The sequence below is a fragment of the Brachyistius frenatus genome, unplaced genomic scaffold (assembly GCF_029030835.1).
Source record: "Brachyistius frenatus isolate BFR_SWC_R1_liver_20210118 unplaced genomic scaffold, ASM2903083v1 Contig_506, whole genome shotgun sequence".
In the NCBI taxonomy this organism is placed as follows: domain Eukaryota; kingdom Metazoa; phylum Chordata; class Actinopteri; family Embiotocidae; genus Brachyistius; species Brachyistius frenatus.
Genome location: NW_027211105.1, coordinates 22,873 through 42,056, shown reverse-complemented (window position 1 = coordinate 42,056; position 19,184 = coordinate 22,873). Strand labels below are relative to the sequence as shown.

Genomic DNA, 19,184 nt, shown 5'->3' with positions numbered 1-19,184 from the left:
TTTAGAGTGACTTGCTCCACAATATGAGCACATTAGATTACATACTTTATTTAGTTGGTAACTTGTTGTATCATCGTAATATTACAGTTCGGTGATGTTTTCGGACCGTCGTGCCAATAATGACGTTAAAACACACCGTGTCATGTAATGCTGCTTAAATAACTACAACATTATTGACTGGCAGCGCTGTGGTTAGAGAACGAACACAGCCAACGAAAGACTTCTTATGTCCCTGATCATGTTTGTCTTTAGTTCATGAACTCACAGAGCCAGTCCGATCTGCCCTCGATAGTCTGACATTCAGTCACATTCATGATCATACATATTTAAAGTGTCAGACAGCAGGGCTGAAGAACCTGTTCCACCCTAGTCCTCCTTTATTCCACGCTACGGCCTCTAAAGCATGAATGAACCTCTCCTCGAGGCTCTCGGCAGCTCAAACAGAGGCAAGCCGGCAGACATTAGACATCCCACCAAGAAATAAAACACTCGCTGACACGCCCTTCACTTTGAAATCTTATCTTAGCATATAGGAAATCCTCCCAAACTTATCGGAGCCATTTATCAAAATCTTCAGCAGTTTTCTCGGTGCATATTTATCTTCCGCGTCCTTTGGTTTACAGGATACATTTTCTGCCTCCCTGATAATTTATCCAGCCTATGAAATCCTGACACTCATGTTTTTCTATCTCCCCCATCTGACTCTATTACCAACCAGGTGGGTTTGTGTGTGGCGCAAGTCTGCCCCCTGGTGGCTGAATACTGAACACCTGCTGAAACATGATGCGGTTCCATATGTTAGAGAATAGTTATGAGCAGATGACTGTACACCTTCATCTAATTAGTGAGCCTGTTTTTTGCTCATAGTTAAAGCTCAGCCGGTCACAGACGTCCTCTGATTTCAGTTTCATAATTCTCCTCTCATCACTAGAAGTTTATTAAAGCAATCCGGTTGTCGTGGTTTCAACCTGGTTTTTGTTTTATAATCTGGATTTTCCTTTTGTGTGTTTTTTTTTTTTAACTTCCTGCCTTTGTGTTTTTTCCTGCCTGTTTTTTGCCCTCACCTGAGTCTCATTTCCTTGTCAGTGTATTTAGTCCTCCCTCCTCCTCAGGTCTTTGTCAGTTGGGTGTGTTTCTTGTCTCTTGTTGTCTGAGACTTGAGTTTTCTTTTATTTCTCATCTGCTGGATGTGGAAACAGTAGTGAGTTGGTTTTAATTTGGATTGAATCATCTAAAGCCTTAAATCATCCTCCTGATGGAGGCAGAACTCCTCGATCTCAGAACAGATGAAAGCTCAGCTGTCTGCAGGTGCATCGAGAGTAAGAGAGAAATAAAATGAACGCTTTAAACCCTCCGCAGGGTGAAGCAGCACCTCGGAGGAGGAAGATGGTGAACTCCACCGCTGAGCTACTGAATGTGATCTATAATTGATTCTGGCATCGTTGCCCCAAAGCTGTTGTTCCATTACATGATTTGGTAGATTTCCGTGGGTATAGTGAGGCAGGACGAGGACGAGGACAAGGACGAGGACGAGGACAAGGACGAGGACGAGGACAAGGACGAGGACGAGGACGAGGACAAGGACGAGGACGAGGACGAGGAGGTGCTCTTCCTCCAGAAACAGAGTTCAAGTCCCAGAGCTCAGGATGGGCTGCTGCCCCCCATCCTGAGCTCTGTGGTTGGGTTTCCTGAGAAAAAGGGATTGAACATGGTGAAGTCAGAAGTTGGAGTAAATGCCCAAAACATAGAAAGATGATTTCCCTGGTGCTCCTCTCTGTTTGACCTCAGCTCAGAAGAAAACAGGGTTTTTATCTTTGAAACAGAGACCGACATCCACTTCTACATTCAGCTTGATGCACCAGACAGCAACAGATTTATATGACAAGACTGCACAGTGAGGATTTTAAAAAGGTGTCATTCCACAAGCAGTCAAGGCAGAAGGCTGCCGTCCTCTGAGCCTGGTTCTGTTAACAGATGCTCCGCCCACCTCTGATCCTGGTTCTGTTAACAGATGCTCCGCCCACCTCTGATCCTGGTTCTGTTAACAGATGCTCCGCCCACCTCTGAGCCTGGTTCTGTTAACAGTGCCATGAAATAACCTGTTGTGATTTGCTATAAATGTTTCACTCTTTGTTTCATTGCAGCCATTTGCTAAAATCAAAAAAGTTCATTTTATTTCTCATTAATGTACACTCAGCACCCCATCTTGACAGAAAAAAACAAATGTAGAAATTTGTGCAAATTTATTAAAAAAGAAAAACTGAAATATCACATGGTCATAAGTATTCAGACCCTTTGCTCAGTATTGAGTAGAAGCACCCTTTTGAGCTAGTACAGCCATGAGTCTTCTTGGGAATGATGCAACAAGCTTTTCACACCTGGATTTGGGGATCCTCTGCCATTCTTCCTTACAGATCCTCTCCAGTTCCGTCAGGTTGGATGGTGAACGTTGGTGGACAGCCATTTTCAGGTCTCTCCAGAGATGCTCAATTGGGTTTAGGTCAGGGCTCTGGCTGGGCCAGTCAAGAATGGTCACAGAGTTGTTCCGAAGCCACTCCTTTGTTATTTTAGCTGTGTGCTTAAGGTCATTGTCTTGTTGGAAGGTGAACCTTCGGCCCAGTCTGAGGTCCAGAGCACTCTGGAAGAGGTTTTCTTCCAGGATGTCTCTGTACTCGGCCGCATTCATCTTTCCTTCAATTGCAACCAGTCGTCCTGTCCCTGCAGCTGAAAAACACCCCCCATAGCATGATGCTGCCACCACCATGTTTCACTGTTGGGATTGTATTGGGCAGGTGATGAGCAGTGCCTGGTTTTCTCCACACATACCGCTTAGAATTAACACCAAAAAGTTCAATCTTGGTCTCATCAGACCAGAGAATCTTATTTCTCATAGTCTGGGAGTCCTTCATGTGTTTTTTGGCAAACTCTATGCGGGCTTTCATATGTCTTGCACTGAGGAGAGGCTTCCGTCGGGCCACTCTGCCATAAAGCCCCGACTGGTGGAGGGCTGCAGTGATAGTTGACTTTGTGGAACTTTCTACCATCTCCCTACTGCATCTCTGGAGCTCAGCCACAGTGATCTTTGGGTTCTTCTTTACCTCTCTCACCAAGGCTCTTCTCCCACGATTGCTCAGTTTGGCTGGACGGCCAGGTCTAGGAAGAGTTCTGGTCGTCCCAAACTTCTTCCATTTAAGGATTATGGAGGCCACTGTGCTCTTAGGAACCTTGAGTGCTGCAGAAATTATTTTGTAACCTTGGCCAGATCTGTGCCTTGCCACAATTCTGTCTCTGAGCTCCTTGGACAGTTCCTTCGACCTCATGATTCTCATTTGCTCTGACATGCACTGTGAGTTGTAGGGTCTTATATAGACAGGTGTGTGCCTTTCCTAATCAAGTCCAATCAGTTTAATTAAACACAGCTGGACTCCTATGAAGGAGTAGAACCATCTCAAGGAGGATCAGAAGAAATGGACCGCATGTGAGTTAAATATGAGTGTCACAGCAAAGGGTCTGAATACTTATGACCATGTGATATTTCAGTTTTTCTTTTTTAATAAATTTGCACAAATTTCTACATTTCTGTTTTTTTCTGTCAAGATGGGGTGCTGAGTGTACATTAATGAGAAATAAAATGAACTTTTTTGATTTTAGAAAATGGCTGCAATGAAACAAAGAGTGAAAAATGTAAAGGGGTCTGAATACTTTCCGTACCCACTGTATGTAAAATTGAATTGAATTAAGTTGAAAGTGCTACCATGATATTTTCCAGCTCATTCCACTGACTAAATATGCTTTTGAAAGAATATTTGATCAAATTTAACAAACAAATACAGAATATTATTGTTAAAAACTGCATACACTTCACTGGCATTGATTAAATTGTGCAGAGCAGGATTATTACCGGGGGCAAAATAAATAAATCTCTTTGTTTTATGCTGATATCAGTGCAGCTCATCTAATCACTGTTTTTGGTTTTCCATCCAGCAAAAGTTGGACTCAAAGACAAGACGGGTTTAAAAAGTAAATGTTTATTGAGCAGAAAACTGGAACTCCAGCAGGGAAAAAACAAAACCCGAGCATAACTCGTGTCCACGAGTCGCTGGCTAACTGTCAGCTATTTGTTGCAGATCGGTAACATCGAGGGTTAATCAGAGCTTTAAAGTTGGCTGCCGCAGAAAATGAAAGAAAACAGGACAGCTGTGGATGTTAACACCAAACCAGTGAGCTGAGAGTCCTGAACGGAGGCAGCAGCTGAAATGTTGGTTAATAATTATGTGCAGGTTTGTTCACTCGTTTGTATAAAATCATTGCTTAGTTCAACTTTAATGTCTTTTAATAAATGTGCAACATGAATATTATTAATTTCAATCATTTAGTTATAAACTCTGTGCAGTGTGACGGTTTTGAAGGGATCAGTCTGAATAGAAATGACCACGATGGCATGAATGTGATGTGAATAATAATAATAATAATAATAATAATAATAATAATAATAATAATAATAATAATATAAAATGTATTTGTAGAGCCCCTGTCATACAAGAAATGCAACTCAAAGTGTTTCGGAGGAAGAAAATTCATGCAGTGTTTCACATATAAAGGAATAATTCAAAATAGAGAAAATAAATAAAATTAAACACAAATAGAGTTCAAATATGAAATAAAGCAATATGCATTTTAATAAACCTCCTTCAGTCCTCCGACCCTCCGACAGCCTGCTGAGACTCTCCGTCTCACCCAGAGTGAGCTATGTTCATCTCTTCATCTCTTAAACCCATTTACTAGCTCGTTAACCCCCCCCCCACACACACACACACACACACACACACACACACACACACACATGACCCCCCTCCCTCCCCCCCATCCTCTGTTCCCGGCTCTCATCTCTTCTTGGTCAGGTTCCATTTTGCTAATGCAGTGGAAATGAGCCGTGGGCATTACAAAGAGAAGTGGAGCAGATTTGTGGAGACATTTCACCAACTGCACACCACAGCAGCACACACAGGTGTGTGTGTGTGTGTGTGTGTGTGTGTGTGTGTGTGTGTGTGTGTGTGTGTGTGTGTGTGTGTGTGTGTGTCAGTTCAACATGAGGGCTGTCTCCCCTCATAAGGCCTCATTAAATGTGACTCCAGGTGAGGCTGGATGCATCTTTGAGACAACCCCTCCATTTTTCTAATGTTTCCCTGTTTGAATCAGAGTTCTGCTCTATATGAAGGCCCATCTCTGTTTTCATGAATCTCAGAGGACGTCCCAAACTAACATTTCACTCATCTGTCAGTCTCACACATAGAAAGTGACAGCTGATCCGCTGGACTACCTTCAGCATTGACTTAGAGACACTCAGAGATAGAAGTTTGAAACAAGTGATGTTTAACTGAACTTTATTTATGTCCACGTTATCCTGAACTACATTCAGACAGACGAGCTTTAAGAAAATAAAACTCAGGTGGAAAATTGGGAGAATTCTCCTTTAATAAGTGTTGTCGTGAAGAGCAGCACTGAAAGAGTTAACCTGCAAAAAATAATAATGATCTTCAAAAACACTGCGTCCATAAAGGTTTTAATACAAAAGATAAAAGAAACTGAATGTAACTGCACAGGTCGAAGCTGCAGGGGGTCAGTGGGCGGAGTCTAAAGTGTGCTCGGGGTCACAGGAGGTCATCAGGAGGTAGAGGCGTTTGGACAGCTCCCCCCCGACCCGGCGGGTGGTGGAGGTGACGCCTTCTCCTCTGCGGATCAGAAGCTCGGACAGCAGAGACACTTTGTCCCGGTTGGTCCTGCAGAGACGGTAGGCCTGAGGACAGACAGGGAGACATGGAGGATGTCCACTTTATTATGAGAAGACATCAGAGATGATGCTCAAAGTCCTGCAAAAACCGTGTTTCTCCCGAAGCTGTGACCAAAATGCACAAACAAGAAGAAAATAACAGAAACTCCTGAAAATGAAATGGTGAAACAACTGTTTAATAATGTTGTTGGTCCATCGTGAGCCTCCGAGGTCTGGACTACACGAGACCTCGACAGTAGAGCCCAACTGAAACTGGATTTCTGAGGTCCAGTATTAATATACTAAGTATTAATATTTCCACCAAATTGTGGCCCAAACATTTGGGTTTTTTTGTGTCAAAAAAAATGAATATGTGCGAACTGGAAAAATAATTTGGAGGCAGATGACAACCGACTGTCCTCTTTTCTGAATCAGCTGGATATGAAGCGCAATTATTACATTCAGAGACTTCCTGTTGTGCCCGGCGCTCCAAGAAGCTGTGACCTTCACAATAAAAGCCTCCCACGAGAAAAGCTTTTGGCTGCACAACAACAGTAGCTTCGCAGCTCTAAAAACGTGTCTGTAATCCGAGTGATACAACTACATTACTGATTGGCTGAATGCCACAACTTCCTGTACCCATTTCAAAATAAAAGCCTTATGGCATTTCATACCCAGTCCAGGCATACACTAGGTTTGACCTACAGCCTGGTGATGTGAAACAGAGGATGTTGCATCTAATAAACATGGACCTGTGTGATTTTGGTGGTGTGCTATTGCACTCCCTTAGTGCACACACACTCACACACAATGAGAAAAAAAAAAACCTCTACGGCAGTGTCAATATTTGTAAAATGGTTTCAGTGTTTTAAAAAGTTGTTTTAGTGCTTTAATGTAACAAAAGATATTAAATATTAATATTTTAAATAAAAAGCTGTTTTCAATGTGTTAAAAAGCTGTCTGTTTTAAAACCCACTCCTAATGTCTAGTAGATTCTTCCACAGTCCACCAGCAGGGGGAGCAGGAGCGCGCACACACACACACACACACACTCACACACACACACACACACTCACACACACACACAAAATATATACAAATTCTGAATAAACTGAGTTATTTGAAAAAAAAAATGTACTGCAGCACATGCTCTGGTGGGGTCAAAGGTTAGTGTATAGCTGCTTCTGTATTGTGTGAGCACCCCCCCCCCCCCCCCCGGGCTACAACAGGCTGCAGTCACCTGCTTCCTCTTTATGACAACAGGTGACAAAACAATAAGCGTTTTAATGTGTCGAGTTAAGGAGAAAGAGACGTACATCAGAAGACAATGTCTCATTCAAACGTTGTAGTTATGAAGAGAAGAGAGAAAAGGAGGATTTAAATGTGTTGTTTTAGAAACAGAGAGCAGGTCGGTACCTCGCTGAGCAGCTGTGGGGAAGGATAAGCTGCTACGATGGCAGCAGCCATGTCTGGACTGACTCTGTTGAGCTGCTGGATCTGTCTCTTCCACACCTGCTGCAGGCCCCGCCCACCTCTGTCCACCCGCTGCCCCCCCGCCCACTCGCTCTCCAGGTAGAAGGAGAAGCCGGTGCTCTCCCGCTCCCTCCTGCAAACACAGGAAGGTGGGAGGTGACTTTTTGATCTCACAGGAGCCGTGCAGACTAAAAAAAACTGAGTTCGCTCACTTGAAAGGGGCCTCTGCCACTGCTTTGGTTGTCATGGTGATGTGGTCGGAGAAGTCCTTCCAGGTGGACAAGAAGCGGATGGAGACACCGGTGTGAAGCTGGAGATGCACCACAGCCTGATGGGACGTCAACAGAAAGCAGCCAGAGATCCTTTATTCAACAACATCTTTAGAAACACTTTATTTTGAAAAGCCCATAAACAAGATGGGAGATTCTGAGATGATGATTTTCTCCTGAAATTATATTAATTCGAAGCTACTTTTAATAAGTAATCAGATAATATAATATTACACCATATTTGAGAATAATTATAGATAACATTGTTATATATTAAAGTGTTTTCTTTATGGTATTTAAGGGGTAATTCAGGGATGAGGATTCTGTGAAATGTTCAAATAACATTTCATATAAAATTGAATTAATACCACCAGATTCACCTCAAATTTCAGGGCACATTAATCAAATGTACAGATATATTAACAGAATATAATATTGTTTTAAGGATTATTTGCATTGCTTAAAGAGCTTTTTACAATTTACCAAACACAAACCATTTCCCAATTTTCACGTTAAAGTAAAAGATGAAACAAATCTGTAATAATATTAGTTTTTTACACATAGTTAAGTTAGAGGTGGTTTAACGGTTGAAAATCGCTTAAACTTTTAAAAAGTATATTAATTTGGTGTTATTCATGTACAATTTTATACATTTTTATATTTCAAGTGATCATTTGCAGGCTGTAAAAACACCATTAAATGAATTAAACGGGATGAAAATCACATCCAGAAGAAGAGACGAAAAGCCCATTTTAGAATAAATAAAAGTAGAGCTGAAGAGGTGGTATTCTTTTTTTAAAGTTTTTTTTTTATCCTGAAAGATTCCTTTAAAAACTCAACAGAATACCTTAATATACAGTACGAATCATCCTCTTAAATCCAATTAGGAAACTTTAACTACAACATTACAACAAGTAAATCAATACAATTTAAGAATTAAATTTGCCAAAAAGCCTGAAAATGATCTGTGATTTTTAAGATTTAAGTGCCTTTTAAAATATAAATAAGGACAGACTTTTTATCCCGAGAACATAATCCATTAAAATCCATTATTAGTAGTTTCATTCATTCATTATTTTTTTTTACAAAAAAATGTACACAGTATTTTGATTTTAAGAAATACAAACAGCAACACAATTTACAAAGTATCATAAATTAACATTTCATTAGTTAACAGTTATATTTTTCAGATTAAAAACCTTTAAACCATGTGTCATTATAAAGACCTGAATATTAAAACCCCTTCATTTCCCTGGTAAATCCCATTAAAAACAGCGACGGCCCCACCTACCTCCTCCACCTCTACTCGGGACACTCTAGGCATCGCTTCATCTCCTCCATTCTTCCTCCTCTTCCTCACTCTTCCTCCCCCCGTCTCCTCGCCAGCGACAGCCGCTCGAAACTTCTTCTGGTTTTTGGACTTCTGCGATCTGGTGACAAAAAGTTGGGTGTTTTATTTTTGCGGTATTAACACTCAGGACGTCCTCCGCCTCCCTCCACTCACACATCCAGACCTCTGCAGCAGTTACAGACTGAGGATTTCTAATGAGTTTGAAAACATTTTGAATTAAAGGACCGATTCAACCATTTTCTCCCTCATCTCTGACTCCCTGAATCTCTACGACAGAGGTGGAGAGTTGAAGTCAGTCTGACGCAGAGACTCAGCAGACACATACAGGAGGAAACAAAGCAGAATCGCCCTTTAAAGGTCCAGCAGCTCCACATCCAGCTTCCCTACCTGAAGTATGAGTCCAGCTCGATGACTGCCAGGCTGAGGCTCTTGTCCGGGTGTCTCCTCTGCTGGTCCTGGACCCAAGACGTCAGCGTGGAGCCGCAGTCCGACCGGCCGAGTCTCTCCGTCTGCGTTGGACAGGGACCGGAGATGTTGGACAGAAGAAAAGAGCTGCATGTCAATCAAATACGGAATAGTCAATGGACTCATTTTTATGAACTATAGCCATCAAAACTCCTTCCATGTACAAATCAAATGTTAAGAACATGTCCTGAATGTATTTTAACATCTTAGTTGGATATTGTAATTTGTAATAGAGTATATTGTGCGTGTGAGTAATAATCCATGCTAAAAGTAGTCTCTTTAAATACATTTCCTCCAGTTTGATAAAAACTATAGTGAGCAGCTGCTACAGGAAGTTAATGAAGCTTTTAAAAAGAAATTAACTGCATGTCTGTGAGTTGTTTTTAGAAAGATTTCCATCCTCAGTAGGAACCAGAGACAGACATGTTGATGTTTCTGCTGTTTCTGTAGAATTTGTTGACAATGAGGAAAAAATAGATCATGAGCAGCTTTATCCTTTATGAGTTTTAAAAAAGACGTTTTACATTGTTGTTTCTTTCACTCAGCATTTCGTTCCCCGCCGGTCGCCGGTATCCCTGCCGGTACCGCTGGTGTTGTGTGTGACGTGCAGCGTGTTGTCTGATTGTGTTGTGATGTATCCAGCTGTTGTTGTGAATGTGTGACGATGGCACACAAACTGTCCAGAACCAAAGAGCTCCGCTGGGTGCCGAAACCGCCACAAACAGCCCAAACAGAACCGACGCACCTGACTGGAGCCGTGGATCAGAGTGATGAAGTCCTCCACCGTCATCTGCATCACCACGTGGTCCTCTGGTGAGCACGCTGCTTCGTCCGGCTGACACACAGAGGGGACAGTGAGTCGACTTCCTGTGTATTATTATTAACGGCTTCTCATTTGTTTATGACAATCATGACATATTTGACAGGTAAACCGAGGCAGCGGGAAACCGAGTGTGTGTGTTATCACCTGTGCACTGGCAGCTCTCCTCATCCAGCTGACGCTGCGTGAGAGGGGCTGCTTCTCTATGGCGCAGCTGCAGCCCAGAGCCTGCACGGACGCCAGCAGAGCTCCGCCCCCTTCCAGCTGTAACAGAGCTGCAAACACAAACACACTCAGCAAAATGACGGCCTCAGTTAGCCCCTCTAATGACTTCAATAAGCTGAGCACAAGCGGAGCTGGCTGCATCTGCAGTCGCTACAGAACATGATCCACTCTGCCGGTACCGCTGGTGTTGTGTGTGTAATGAACCAGCATTCTGCTGCCGAGGATGGTTGTTTCCTCCTTACCTGGGTCCACAGCCACCACCACATGCTTTAAACACTCCTCTGGCCTCAGGGCCTTGGCAGCCTCCGCTACAGCTTTCCTCTCGGCTTTCTGTCTGTCGCGCTGGTGCCTGAGCGCCTCCCTGTCCTGCCTCCTCCTCCTCAGAGCCTCCTCCCTGGAGGACCGGATCTCCTCCGCCGTCCGCTTGGCAGCTTTCCTCTTGGCAGGAGAGGTGTCTGCGCCGCCTGCACTGGAGACAGGCTTCAGAGGCAGGTGACGGGGGTCCTCGGAGTCAGCTGATGCCTCGCGGCTCACCGGTCTCACCTGATGCAGGCTGAGTGGGCGCTCAGACCTGGAAGAGCCGTTCTGACGGGGGAGCAGCGAGCCGGCCAGACCGGATGGTGAGCGGTGCTCAGCGTCTTTCCCATTAGTGACAGCGGGAGAGGCGCTAATCACATTGTCTCGTCTGCGTTTGAGTCTCTGTGCCAGAGGGACATAAGGTGCATCGTCATCAGAATCGCTGCTGATCATCATTACAGCAGCCGTTGTCGTGCGTGCGCCTGCTTTACTCTTCCCCGGGGAGGACGAGGCCGCTGCTTCTGTGTCAGAGTCATCCAGGTCGACCACGTCTGGTTTCTCTGCCCGGCTCTGGGAGGCCTGGCGACTCGGCTGCAGGAGGTCGAACACGGGCAGCTCCTCGTCCAGGTCGCTGCTGGAGTCGCTGCAGCTGCCCATCTCCTCTCAGGTCCCGACAGGTCACTGTGGATGACGTACCACACAAGAGTTACCACAGGATCACCAAGTCCTTCCCACTGAGCAAAAAACACACCAGACTTCGCACTAAAATCTCAGAATTTGTTATTATTAAATGATTAACAAGTGAATGTGTTACCTGGCAGATCAAAACATAAATCAATCACCGAGTAAAGGTGCTGTGATTAATTCGGCATGGACTCAATCCACCACGCAGGGCTTATTTCAGTGAACTTGTAGTTTTAAGACGTGGGCACCCTGCCCGTTCCCGCCGACCGCAGTCCAATCTGCCGGGACCAGAGAAGGAGGACCAGTGATGGGTCGCCGCTCAGATAATTGGATATCTAACTTCCAGCTGCGCTACGTGGACCCAAACAGAACTTGGCGATAAAAACATAAATAAACTACTTTTTAAATTGAGTTTGGTACAACAATGATGTTCCAATTACAAGACAAAACCGAACACGAGGGGCAAGCCGAGCGCAATTTGCCCGATTTCCGACGTCCGGGTCGCCGCCAGGGAGCGAGCGGAGCTGCTGCGGCTCTCTCGGACCTCTTTGAAGGCACACGGCCGTTAAGTTAACACGGAGGAGGCTAAATTAAGAACTCATTAGATCGCTGCGTTAATCTTGGCAGGTGTTCGTGTATACCTACAAACATCTGGAGGAGGTTCGTCCAGCCGTTTGAGTTCCCCGGGTTACAAACGTGGTGTTGCCTTTGAGGGTCATGGGAAACTGAAACTCTCCGCTCACTTCCGCTGGCCTCGAGGCAGTCTGTCTTGCATGACTTTACTCCAGGGAATGATTGGAGTCCGTTTCTCAAAAACCGCTGAAAGTAATGTTTTAATGTCAGACCAGTATACCTTTGAGTACAGAATAAACTAAATAACTAAATAAAATAAATTATATAATTTATGATCATAAAGTTGTGATGTCATGCCACTTTTAAACATGTATGGTGCTATTTCATGACTTAGTTTTAGCTGACGTCTTTTTGGAGGCACACAGCCTGAAGGTCAGAGCTGTGATGTCGGTGTGTGTTGTCTGTTACCGTGACGGTGTTGCATATTTCCTAAGGAACCTGAATGGAGCACACGTATCCGGATGTGACGTATGGGATTCGACGGAGCGACATATGGTTCATGATGGCAGCGCTGGCGTCCTTGATGCTGAAACCCAGAGCAGGTATGAAACGTGTGCCCTGTTCTTTGAGCGTGAGAGGAGCGGTGTACTGGTTGCTGGTGATCATGGATGTTAGGGTATGTTGGATGTTTCTGTTCGTTGAACGGACGCGCGCGTTAAACGCACGTTTCCAGCAGCAGATGCTCCATGCTAACGTAGCGAGCTGCACTGAATGTCACGCGCACAGTTCCGTTTTTAGACAATATTGTCAACATGGTCTTATTTTATTACACTTTTATAAATGCTGCTGCCAGTTTAGGACACATGACACGAGGTGATAATGAAAATAAGAACACGGAACTTCTCTTTCTGCAGACTCGATAATGAAACAACATTCAGTGTTTCAGACATGCAGCTTTCCTTTTCATGCTCTTCTTCATATTCATTGTTTATTTATTATGATCACAACATAGACTCATGAGTCTTATTATAACAGACATTTAATTAAAATGTTTATCAATGAAATGCTACTGTTCATACAATTACATACAGCACTCTACTACTAACTACCTAACCTAATCTAACCCTAACCTAATCTAATCTAACCCTGACCTACCTAATCCTAACCTAATCTAACCCTAATCTAATCTAACCCTAACGTAATCTAGCCCAACCTAATCTAACCCTAACCTAATCTAACCCTAATCTAACTAATCCTAATCTAACCTAATCTAACCCTAACCTACCTAATCCTAACCTAATCTAACCCTAACCTAATCTAACCCTGACCTACCTAATCCTAACCTAATCTAACCCTAACCTAATCTAATCTAATCTAACCCTAACCTACCTAATCCTAACCTAATCTAACCCTAATCTAATCTAACCCTAACGTAATCTAGCCTAATCTAACCCTAACCTAATCTAACCCTAACCTACCTAATCCTAATCTAATCTAACCCTGACCTACCTAATCCTAACCTACCTAACCTAATCTAATCTAACCCTAACCTACCTAATCCTAACCTAATCTAATCTAACCCTGACCTACCTAATCCTAACCTACTTAACCTAATCTAACCTAACCTAATCTAACCCTAATCTAATCTAACCCTAACCTACCTAATCCTAACCTAATCTAACCCTAATCTAATCTAACCCTGACCTACCTAATCCTAACCTATTTAACCTAATCTAATCTAACCCTAACGTAACCTAGCCTAATCTAATCTAACCCTAACCTACCTAATCCTAATCTAACCCTAACCTAATCTAATCTAACCCTAACCTAATCTAACCCTAACCCTAATCTAACCCTAATCTAACCTAACCTACAAACCCCACAGATTTAAACATACTTAGAGTATATAGACTGGATTTTATATTTAATCAAATATAGCTTTACTGTGTTTGTGCTGCTGGTCTGAGGTCTGTGACCTCTGCTGGTCTGAGGTCTGTGACCTCTGCTGGTCTGAGGTCTGTGACCTCTGCTGGTCTGAGGTCTGTGACCTCTGCTGGTCTGAGGTCTGTGACCTCTGCTGGTCTCAGGTCTGTGACCTCTACTCAGTCCTCTCTACTGGTCTCAGGTCTGCTGACCCCTGCTCAGTCCTCTCTGCTGGTCTCCCTGAGGTTTGCCTCCAAGAAGGCCGGCGGCAGCAGCAAGAACGTCGGAGGGAAGAGCCCCGGCCGCAGATATGGCTTCAAGAAACAGGACGGTGAGAACGAATTATTTGATCTGTCACAGATTTAGAAGTTCTCTGATTTATGGCTGAACTCGTGTTGTGAACTGGATTGTGTCGCTCCCTCTGTGTCAACATCTGCATTTCAAAAGGAGAATTTCTGTTTTGTTAAAGTAAAATTATTCCCAACCACAGATGTTGGTCGTATTATTTGGACAGGACCGAGTATGGAGATGTGATTTGGTCGTATTTCTCTCCAAATAGATGAAAAACTTATGAAAAGTTTCCACCTTCTCTCAAAAAACAGTTCAACTACCGAAGGGAGAAAGTGCGCTTTGAAAATGTCACGTGTCCAGCAGTTCTACTTTAGAAATTAAATATGTTTGCATATTCATAACAAGGGAGGAATAGATTAAAAACATAAAGAAAATATATCAGACATTATTAATGAAAATAGAGTATTTTATACACATCTTCCCACATGTTTGGAGATCTTTAAGATGTGTGTGTGTGTGTGTGTGTGTGTGTGTGTGTGTGTGTGTGTGTGTGTGTGTGTGTGTGTGTGTGTGTGTGTGTGTGTGTGTGTGTGTGTGTGTGTCTGTGTGTGTGTGTGTGAGTGTGTGTGTGTGTGTGTGTGTGTGTGTGTGTGTGTGTGTGTGTGTGTGTGTGTGTGTGTGTGTCTGTGTGTGAGTGTGTGTGTGTGTGTGTCCTTATTGATTACCTGAAGCTGTTTAATTTGAACAAAGTGGAACGACGTCGTCTGACAGAACTTTTTAATAAATAGAAATATTATTTTTCACCAATAGTTATTGATGTTGATGGATTATGAATCTCAAGGTTCACGTCACTGCTCCTTTTATTTTGTACATAAATTAATAGTCGTGTCTGCTGGACATAAAATAAAAAGTGAAATAGTTCTTCAGTTTATGAAGCAACATGTTTGAATACATTCATCTGCAGGTCGTAAAAAGTCTTTGCTTTTCCTTAAATAAGCGTTCGGAGGTGATGAGTCATACATGTCCCTCACGAGGAAGGTTTTTCTTTCCTGCTGATGACGTGTCGTGAGTTGTTTTGTGAGGACGTCACACATCTGTGAACGACAGCTGACGGGCTTCATGGTTTTCTGTAGTTATATTTCCTCATTATTGAACTCATTGACTCATCGTGGACCAAATTAAGCAACAACATAAGTTTTTTCTGAAACATCTGTCAGAGTCCCATCACGCATGTTGATTCATTACATTCATAAGAAGTTTTATTATTTATTGCTAGGAAGAAAAATTGGAAAATGTCAACAAATGTACAGGCAGCTCTTCTGATTTATTTCTGTTGTCATGTTATCATAAATCGGAGATAACTGGTTTAGACTTCCTCCATTTTTACACAAAAGAAAGAAAGAAAACTGAGAGATTCTCTGCAAAGTTCAAAGACGTTCTGTGGACAGGATTTTAGAAAGTCCTGTGAGGTGTTCGTATCCCTGCAGAGGAAAAGTTCCCCACAAACTGGGTCTGGACTGCGTTACACTCACTGACTAGTTTTTCTTCCGTTTCCAAGGTAACTTTGTCCACGCTGGTAACATCCTGGCAACCCAGAGGCTGATGAGGTATCATCCAGGAGCTCATGTAAGTTCTGCTCTCTGTCTCCACATGTGTTGATGTCTGATGAAAAGAACTTCTTATCTGTGTTGCTGCTTTTCTTTAAGATGCGGAGACGCTAACTGTCCTCGGGTCATCTGGTGGAGCCGGACATTGTTCACAGCTCGACTGTGGCACCAGTTTGATTTGATCTCAGCATTATAAGATCTGTTTTTTTTCGCGCCTCGGACTGTAAATATAAATGTTCGTAGTCTCCGGGTCTGAAAAGTGAAGCTAATAAAGCAAAAGTGCCTTAAAGTGTAATACCACTGGCGACCACCAGGGGCTGTCTCCAATAGACTCCCATTGAAAAGCATCAAGCTCTCTTCTGAAATACAAAGTCATGTCAATGTTTTCCACAAGTCATGATGGTGTCATTAGATAAACTCCCTTCTGGTTCTTCTGGAAATAAATCCAGCATTCATTACATATTAGGACTCAAACAGATATATTTTGGGGAGGGGCTAGTTTGATTGACACGCCTGGGGTGCAGTCAGGTTTTGTTAATGGCAGGTATAACTGGGCTGATTCTGTGTTTTACTAATGAGATTTAATCGTTCCCGCTGTGCTGAAGGTGGGGATGGGAACCAACAACACGCTGTTTGCTCTGGAGGACGGATACGTCCGGTTCACCAAGGAGGTCTACGTCCCTCCGCCGCGCAGCCCCGAGGCCACCCGGGTCATCACCAAGCTGCCCAAAGGAGCCCTGCTCTTCAAGACTTTCATCAACGTCCTGCCGGTCAAACAGGAGGGGAAGTTCAGGCTGGTGGACTCGGTCTGAGACGGCAGCACGGATCCCAGGGAAGCAGGAAACGCCTCGGTGGACACCTGTGGACGTTTGGTCTCTTCGGCTTCCTGTCTCTGAGTTACAGAACTATTTGACTCCTGCAGGAATTTACACAAAACAAAAGAAGCCAGCAGGTGTTCAGTGACGGTTTCCCACGGTTCCTGTTCTTCTGTTCGACATGCATCCGCTAACAGCATTTGTAATGTTGTCATTCCAGGACAGGAACAGGACAGAACAAAGACCTCCGGCTGGTGTCGTTGTAGCATGGAAGATGTGCTCCAGTAAATCTGTGTACGTCAGTCTGAACACTGACTGATGGTTTTGTGTCAGGAGTCACTGAAGAGTTCATAAGTGCTTAAAAGGACTGAAACCTTTTCCTGACTTCATACCGGGAGCAGAAGGATCCTGTCTGAGTCTTCACATGATGTTCTGCCTCTGTTGGTTTCTCTGGTGTGAAGTCGGCTTCATGTCCAGTTAGTATTTAAAGTTATTATCTTATGAACTAAACCCTGGAAAACTCTTCTCTGTTCATTCAGTGACAGATTCACAAGTTTTCTCTAAGATAATAAAACCCTAAATTCCTAAAGAGACTCGACACCTTTTGCTTCATTCTTTACTTGCAGCTCTATGAACATGAAAGTAGACCCCGCCCCCAGGTTGATGTGGTAAATATTCTGTACTTCTTTAGTTTTATCACCTTTTGCTCTCAAAGCTCTTTAACATGGTTTTCCATTCACACACTAATGAGACAGATCACCATGCAAGGTGCTGCAGGGAGAACGTTCACACACCGATGGTTCCCCATCGGGAGAACGTTCACACACCGATGGTTCCCCATCGGGAGAACGTTCACACACCGATGGTTCACCATCGGGAGAACGTTCACACACCGATGGTTCCCCATCGGGAGAACGTTCACACACCGATGGTTCCCCATCGGGAGAACGTTCACACACCGATGGTTCACCATCGGGAGAACGTTCACACACCGATGGTTCCCCATCGGGAGAACGTTCACACACCGATGGTTCACCATCGGGAACAACTCAGGGTTCAGTGTCTTGCTCAAGGACACTTGGGCATGTGGAATGGAGGAGCTGGGGATTGAACCACCAACCTTCTGATTAGTTCAACCCACTCTACTGTCTGAGCCACAGCCTTCCTGTGATGTGATTGGTTCATTAGACGTGATGTTCAGTCGTGGTGTTTTTCATCTTAGGAACATGTTTGCGTTTCCACATCCTGATCTTCTCTCTGTCATAATGGTTTTTCATTTCCTGCATTACTGCTTGCTAGCTTGCCAAGCTATTCGTGTCTGAGCTTACAGACGCCGTCCGTGTTCCCGTTGCTCAGCAGAGGTGTTTAATGACAGATCTATCAAACATCTACGGAGAGGGTTGAAACATGCCGTCTGGAGGAGGACGCCTTCGAACCTGAGACAGCTGGAGTCGCTTGTTCTGGAAAACATTCATCTCCAAATGATATTTTCTTAAAATCAATAACAGAGCTGTGTTATTACTGTTGGACAAAGGATTGTTCACAACGTTCATTGTTCATTGTCACAGGGTTATGAAAAGGCTTATGTAGGTTAATAAGTGATTGGGAATGTTCTCAATTCGCAAAGAACAATCTCAACATAATCATTATTATTATGTGTGTTTCATGCCCACCACCAGACTCCATGGTCGAGAACTCACTGACCTGATGTGAGCGCTCGGTTTATTTCATGGACAGTCGTTGTAGTTCATAGTCTCAGACACCAGGTGAAACTTTCCATAACTTTTTCATCTATTTGGAGAGAAATATGACCAAATCACATCTCCACATTCAGTATTGTCCAAAACATATTCTTCATTTAGCACTCAGTATTTTTTGGTTTTGCTTCATACAGAAAAAAATACTTTCAGGTCTCTGGTTGGAAAAGTGCAATACCACAAGTGACCGCCAGATGTCCTACGGAAAGGACTGAGCTGTCATCACTCCACCATCAGGAGAACATCACACACCGATGCCATCAGGAGCAACGTGGGGTTCAGTGTCTTGACCGAGGACCAGCCGGGGCTCGAACCCCTCTACCATCTGAGCCACGTGCTGCTGGTGGGAGAGTTCGTGTGTCCGAACACGGAGGGTCTGCAGCTCACGGCAAAGTGACCTTGAAAGAATCAAGAGCTGAAACTGACAAAGGATTTCCAAAGTGTTTGAAGTCGTAAGCCTTTTTATTCAGTGTAAAAGTCAGCTCTTACAAAAATCACCAGATAAACTTTCACAGCCATGCAGAAACAGTTTGCAACGCTTGTAAACAAAGAAGCCATCCATTACAACCAGTATGATGATCCAAATAACTGGCTTTATTTACAAAGTCTATCAAAGCTTGATCACAGCACAAATTTACCATATGAAAGGAAACTGGTATACACTATCAAAAAGATGTACAAACCTTAAACTGCAATCTAATAATGTACCTCAAGGGTCAGTGTTAATATCAATAGATTTATAACTATTAACATAGATTTTTTTTTTTCTTCATTTGTATCCAAAATAAATTTTGCACCATAACCCTCTCAACTCACAATTATTTTCAGACAATAGTAATCCCAATACATTAAGTCATTTTTATC

General features: G+C 43.4%; 2 protein-coding genes and 1 long non-coding RNA gene across 6 annotated transcripts; 1 reads left to right on the top strand and 2 right to left on the bottom strand.

Annotated features, from left to right (window-relative positions):
• Positions 1-5,367: 5,367 nt before the first annotated feature.
• On the bottom strand, positions 5,368-12,060 carry eme1 (essential meiotic structure-specific endonuclease 1). 3 transcript variants are annotated; one of them, XM_069687918.1, is made up of 9 exons: positions 12,000-12,060; positions 10,616-11,351; positions 10,296-10,423; positions 10,074-10,163; positions 9,251-9,372; positions 8,804-8,942; positions 7,456-7,571; positions 7,187-7,376; positions 5,368-5,797 (listed from the first exon to the last, which is right to left on the bottom strand). In XM_069687918.1, the coding sequence occupies exons 2-9, from the start codon at positions 11,325-11,327 to the stop codon at positions 5,621-5,623; spliced, it is 1,674 nt and encodes a 557-aa protein (XP_069544019.1). In that variant the 5' UTR covers positions 11,328-11,351; positions 12,000-12,060; the 3' UTR covers positions 5,368-5,620. The 3 variants fall into 3 exon arrangements, with proteins under 3 accessions (XP_069544019.1, XP_069544020.1, XP_069544021.1); XM_069687919.1 differs by having other exon boundaries at positions 11,996-12,040; XM_069687920.1 differs by lacking the exon at positions 12,000-12,060 and adding an exon at positions 11,485-11,868.
• Positions 12,061-12,256: 196 nt separating this feature from the next.
• Positions 12,257-17,152, top strand: mrpl27 (mitochondrial ribosomal protein L27). Of its 2 annotated transcripts, none has more exons than XM_069687921.1 (4): positions 12,257-12,545; positions 14,030-14,181; positions 15,700-15,767; positions 16,354-17,152. In XM_069687921.1, exons 1-4 carry the CDS (start codon positions 12,430-12,432, stop codon positions 16,558-16,560), a joined length of 543 nt encoding a protein of 180 aa, XP_069544022.1. In that variant the 5' UTR covers positions 12,257-12,429; the 3' UTR covers positions 16,561-17,152. The 2 variants fall into 2 exon arrangements, with proteins under 2 accessions (XP_069544022.1, XP_069544023.1); XM_069687922.1 differs by having other exon boundaries at positions 12,270-12,529; positions 14,053-14,181.
• Positions 13,346-13,844, bottom strand: LOC138614449 (uncharacterized). The gene is made up of 3 exons (XR_011310279.1): positions 13,793-13,844; positions 13,452-13,477; positions 13,346-13,369 (listed from the first exon to the last, which is right to left on the bottom strand). It is a non-coding gene; the product is annotated as an uncharacterized lncRNA (long non-coding RNA).
• Positions 17,153-19,184: the final 2,032 nt, after the last annotated feature.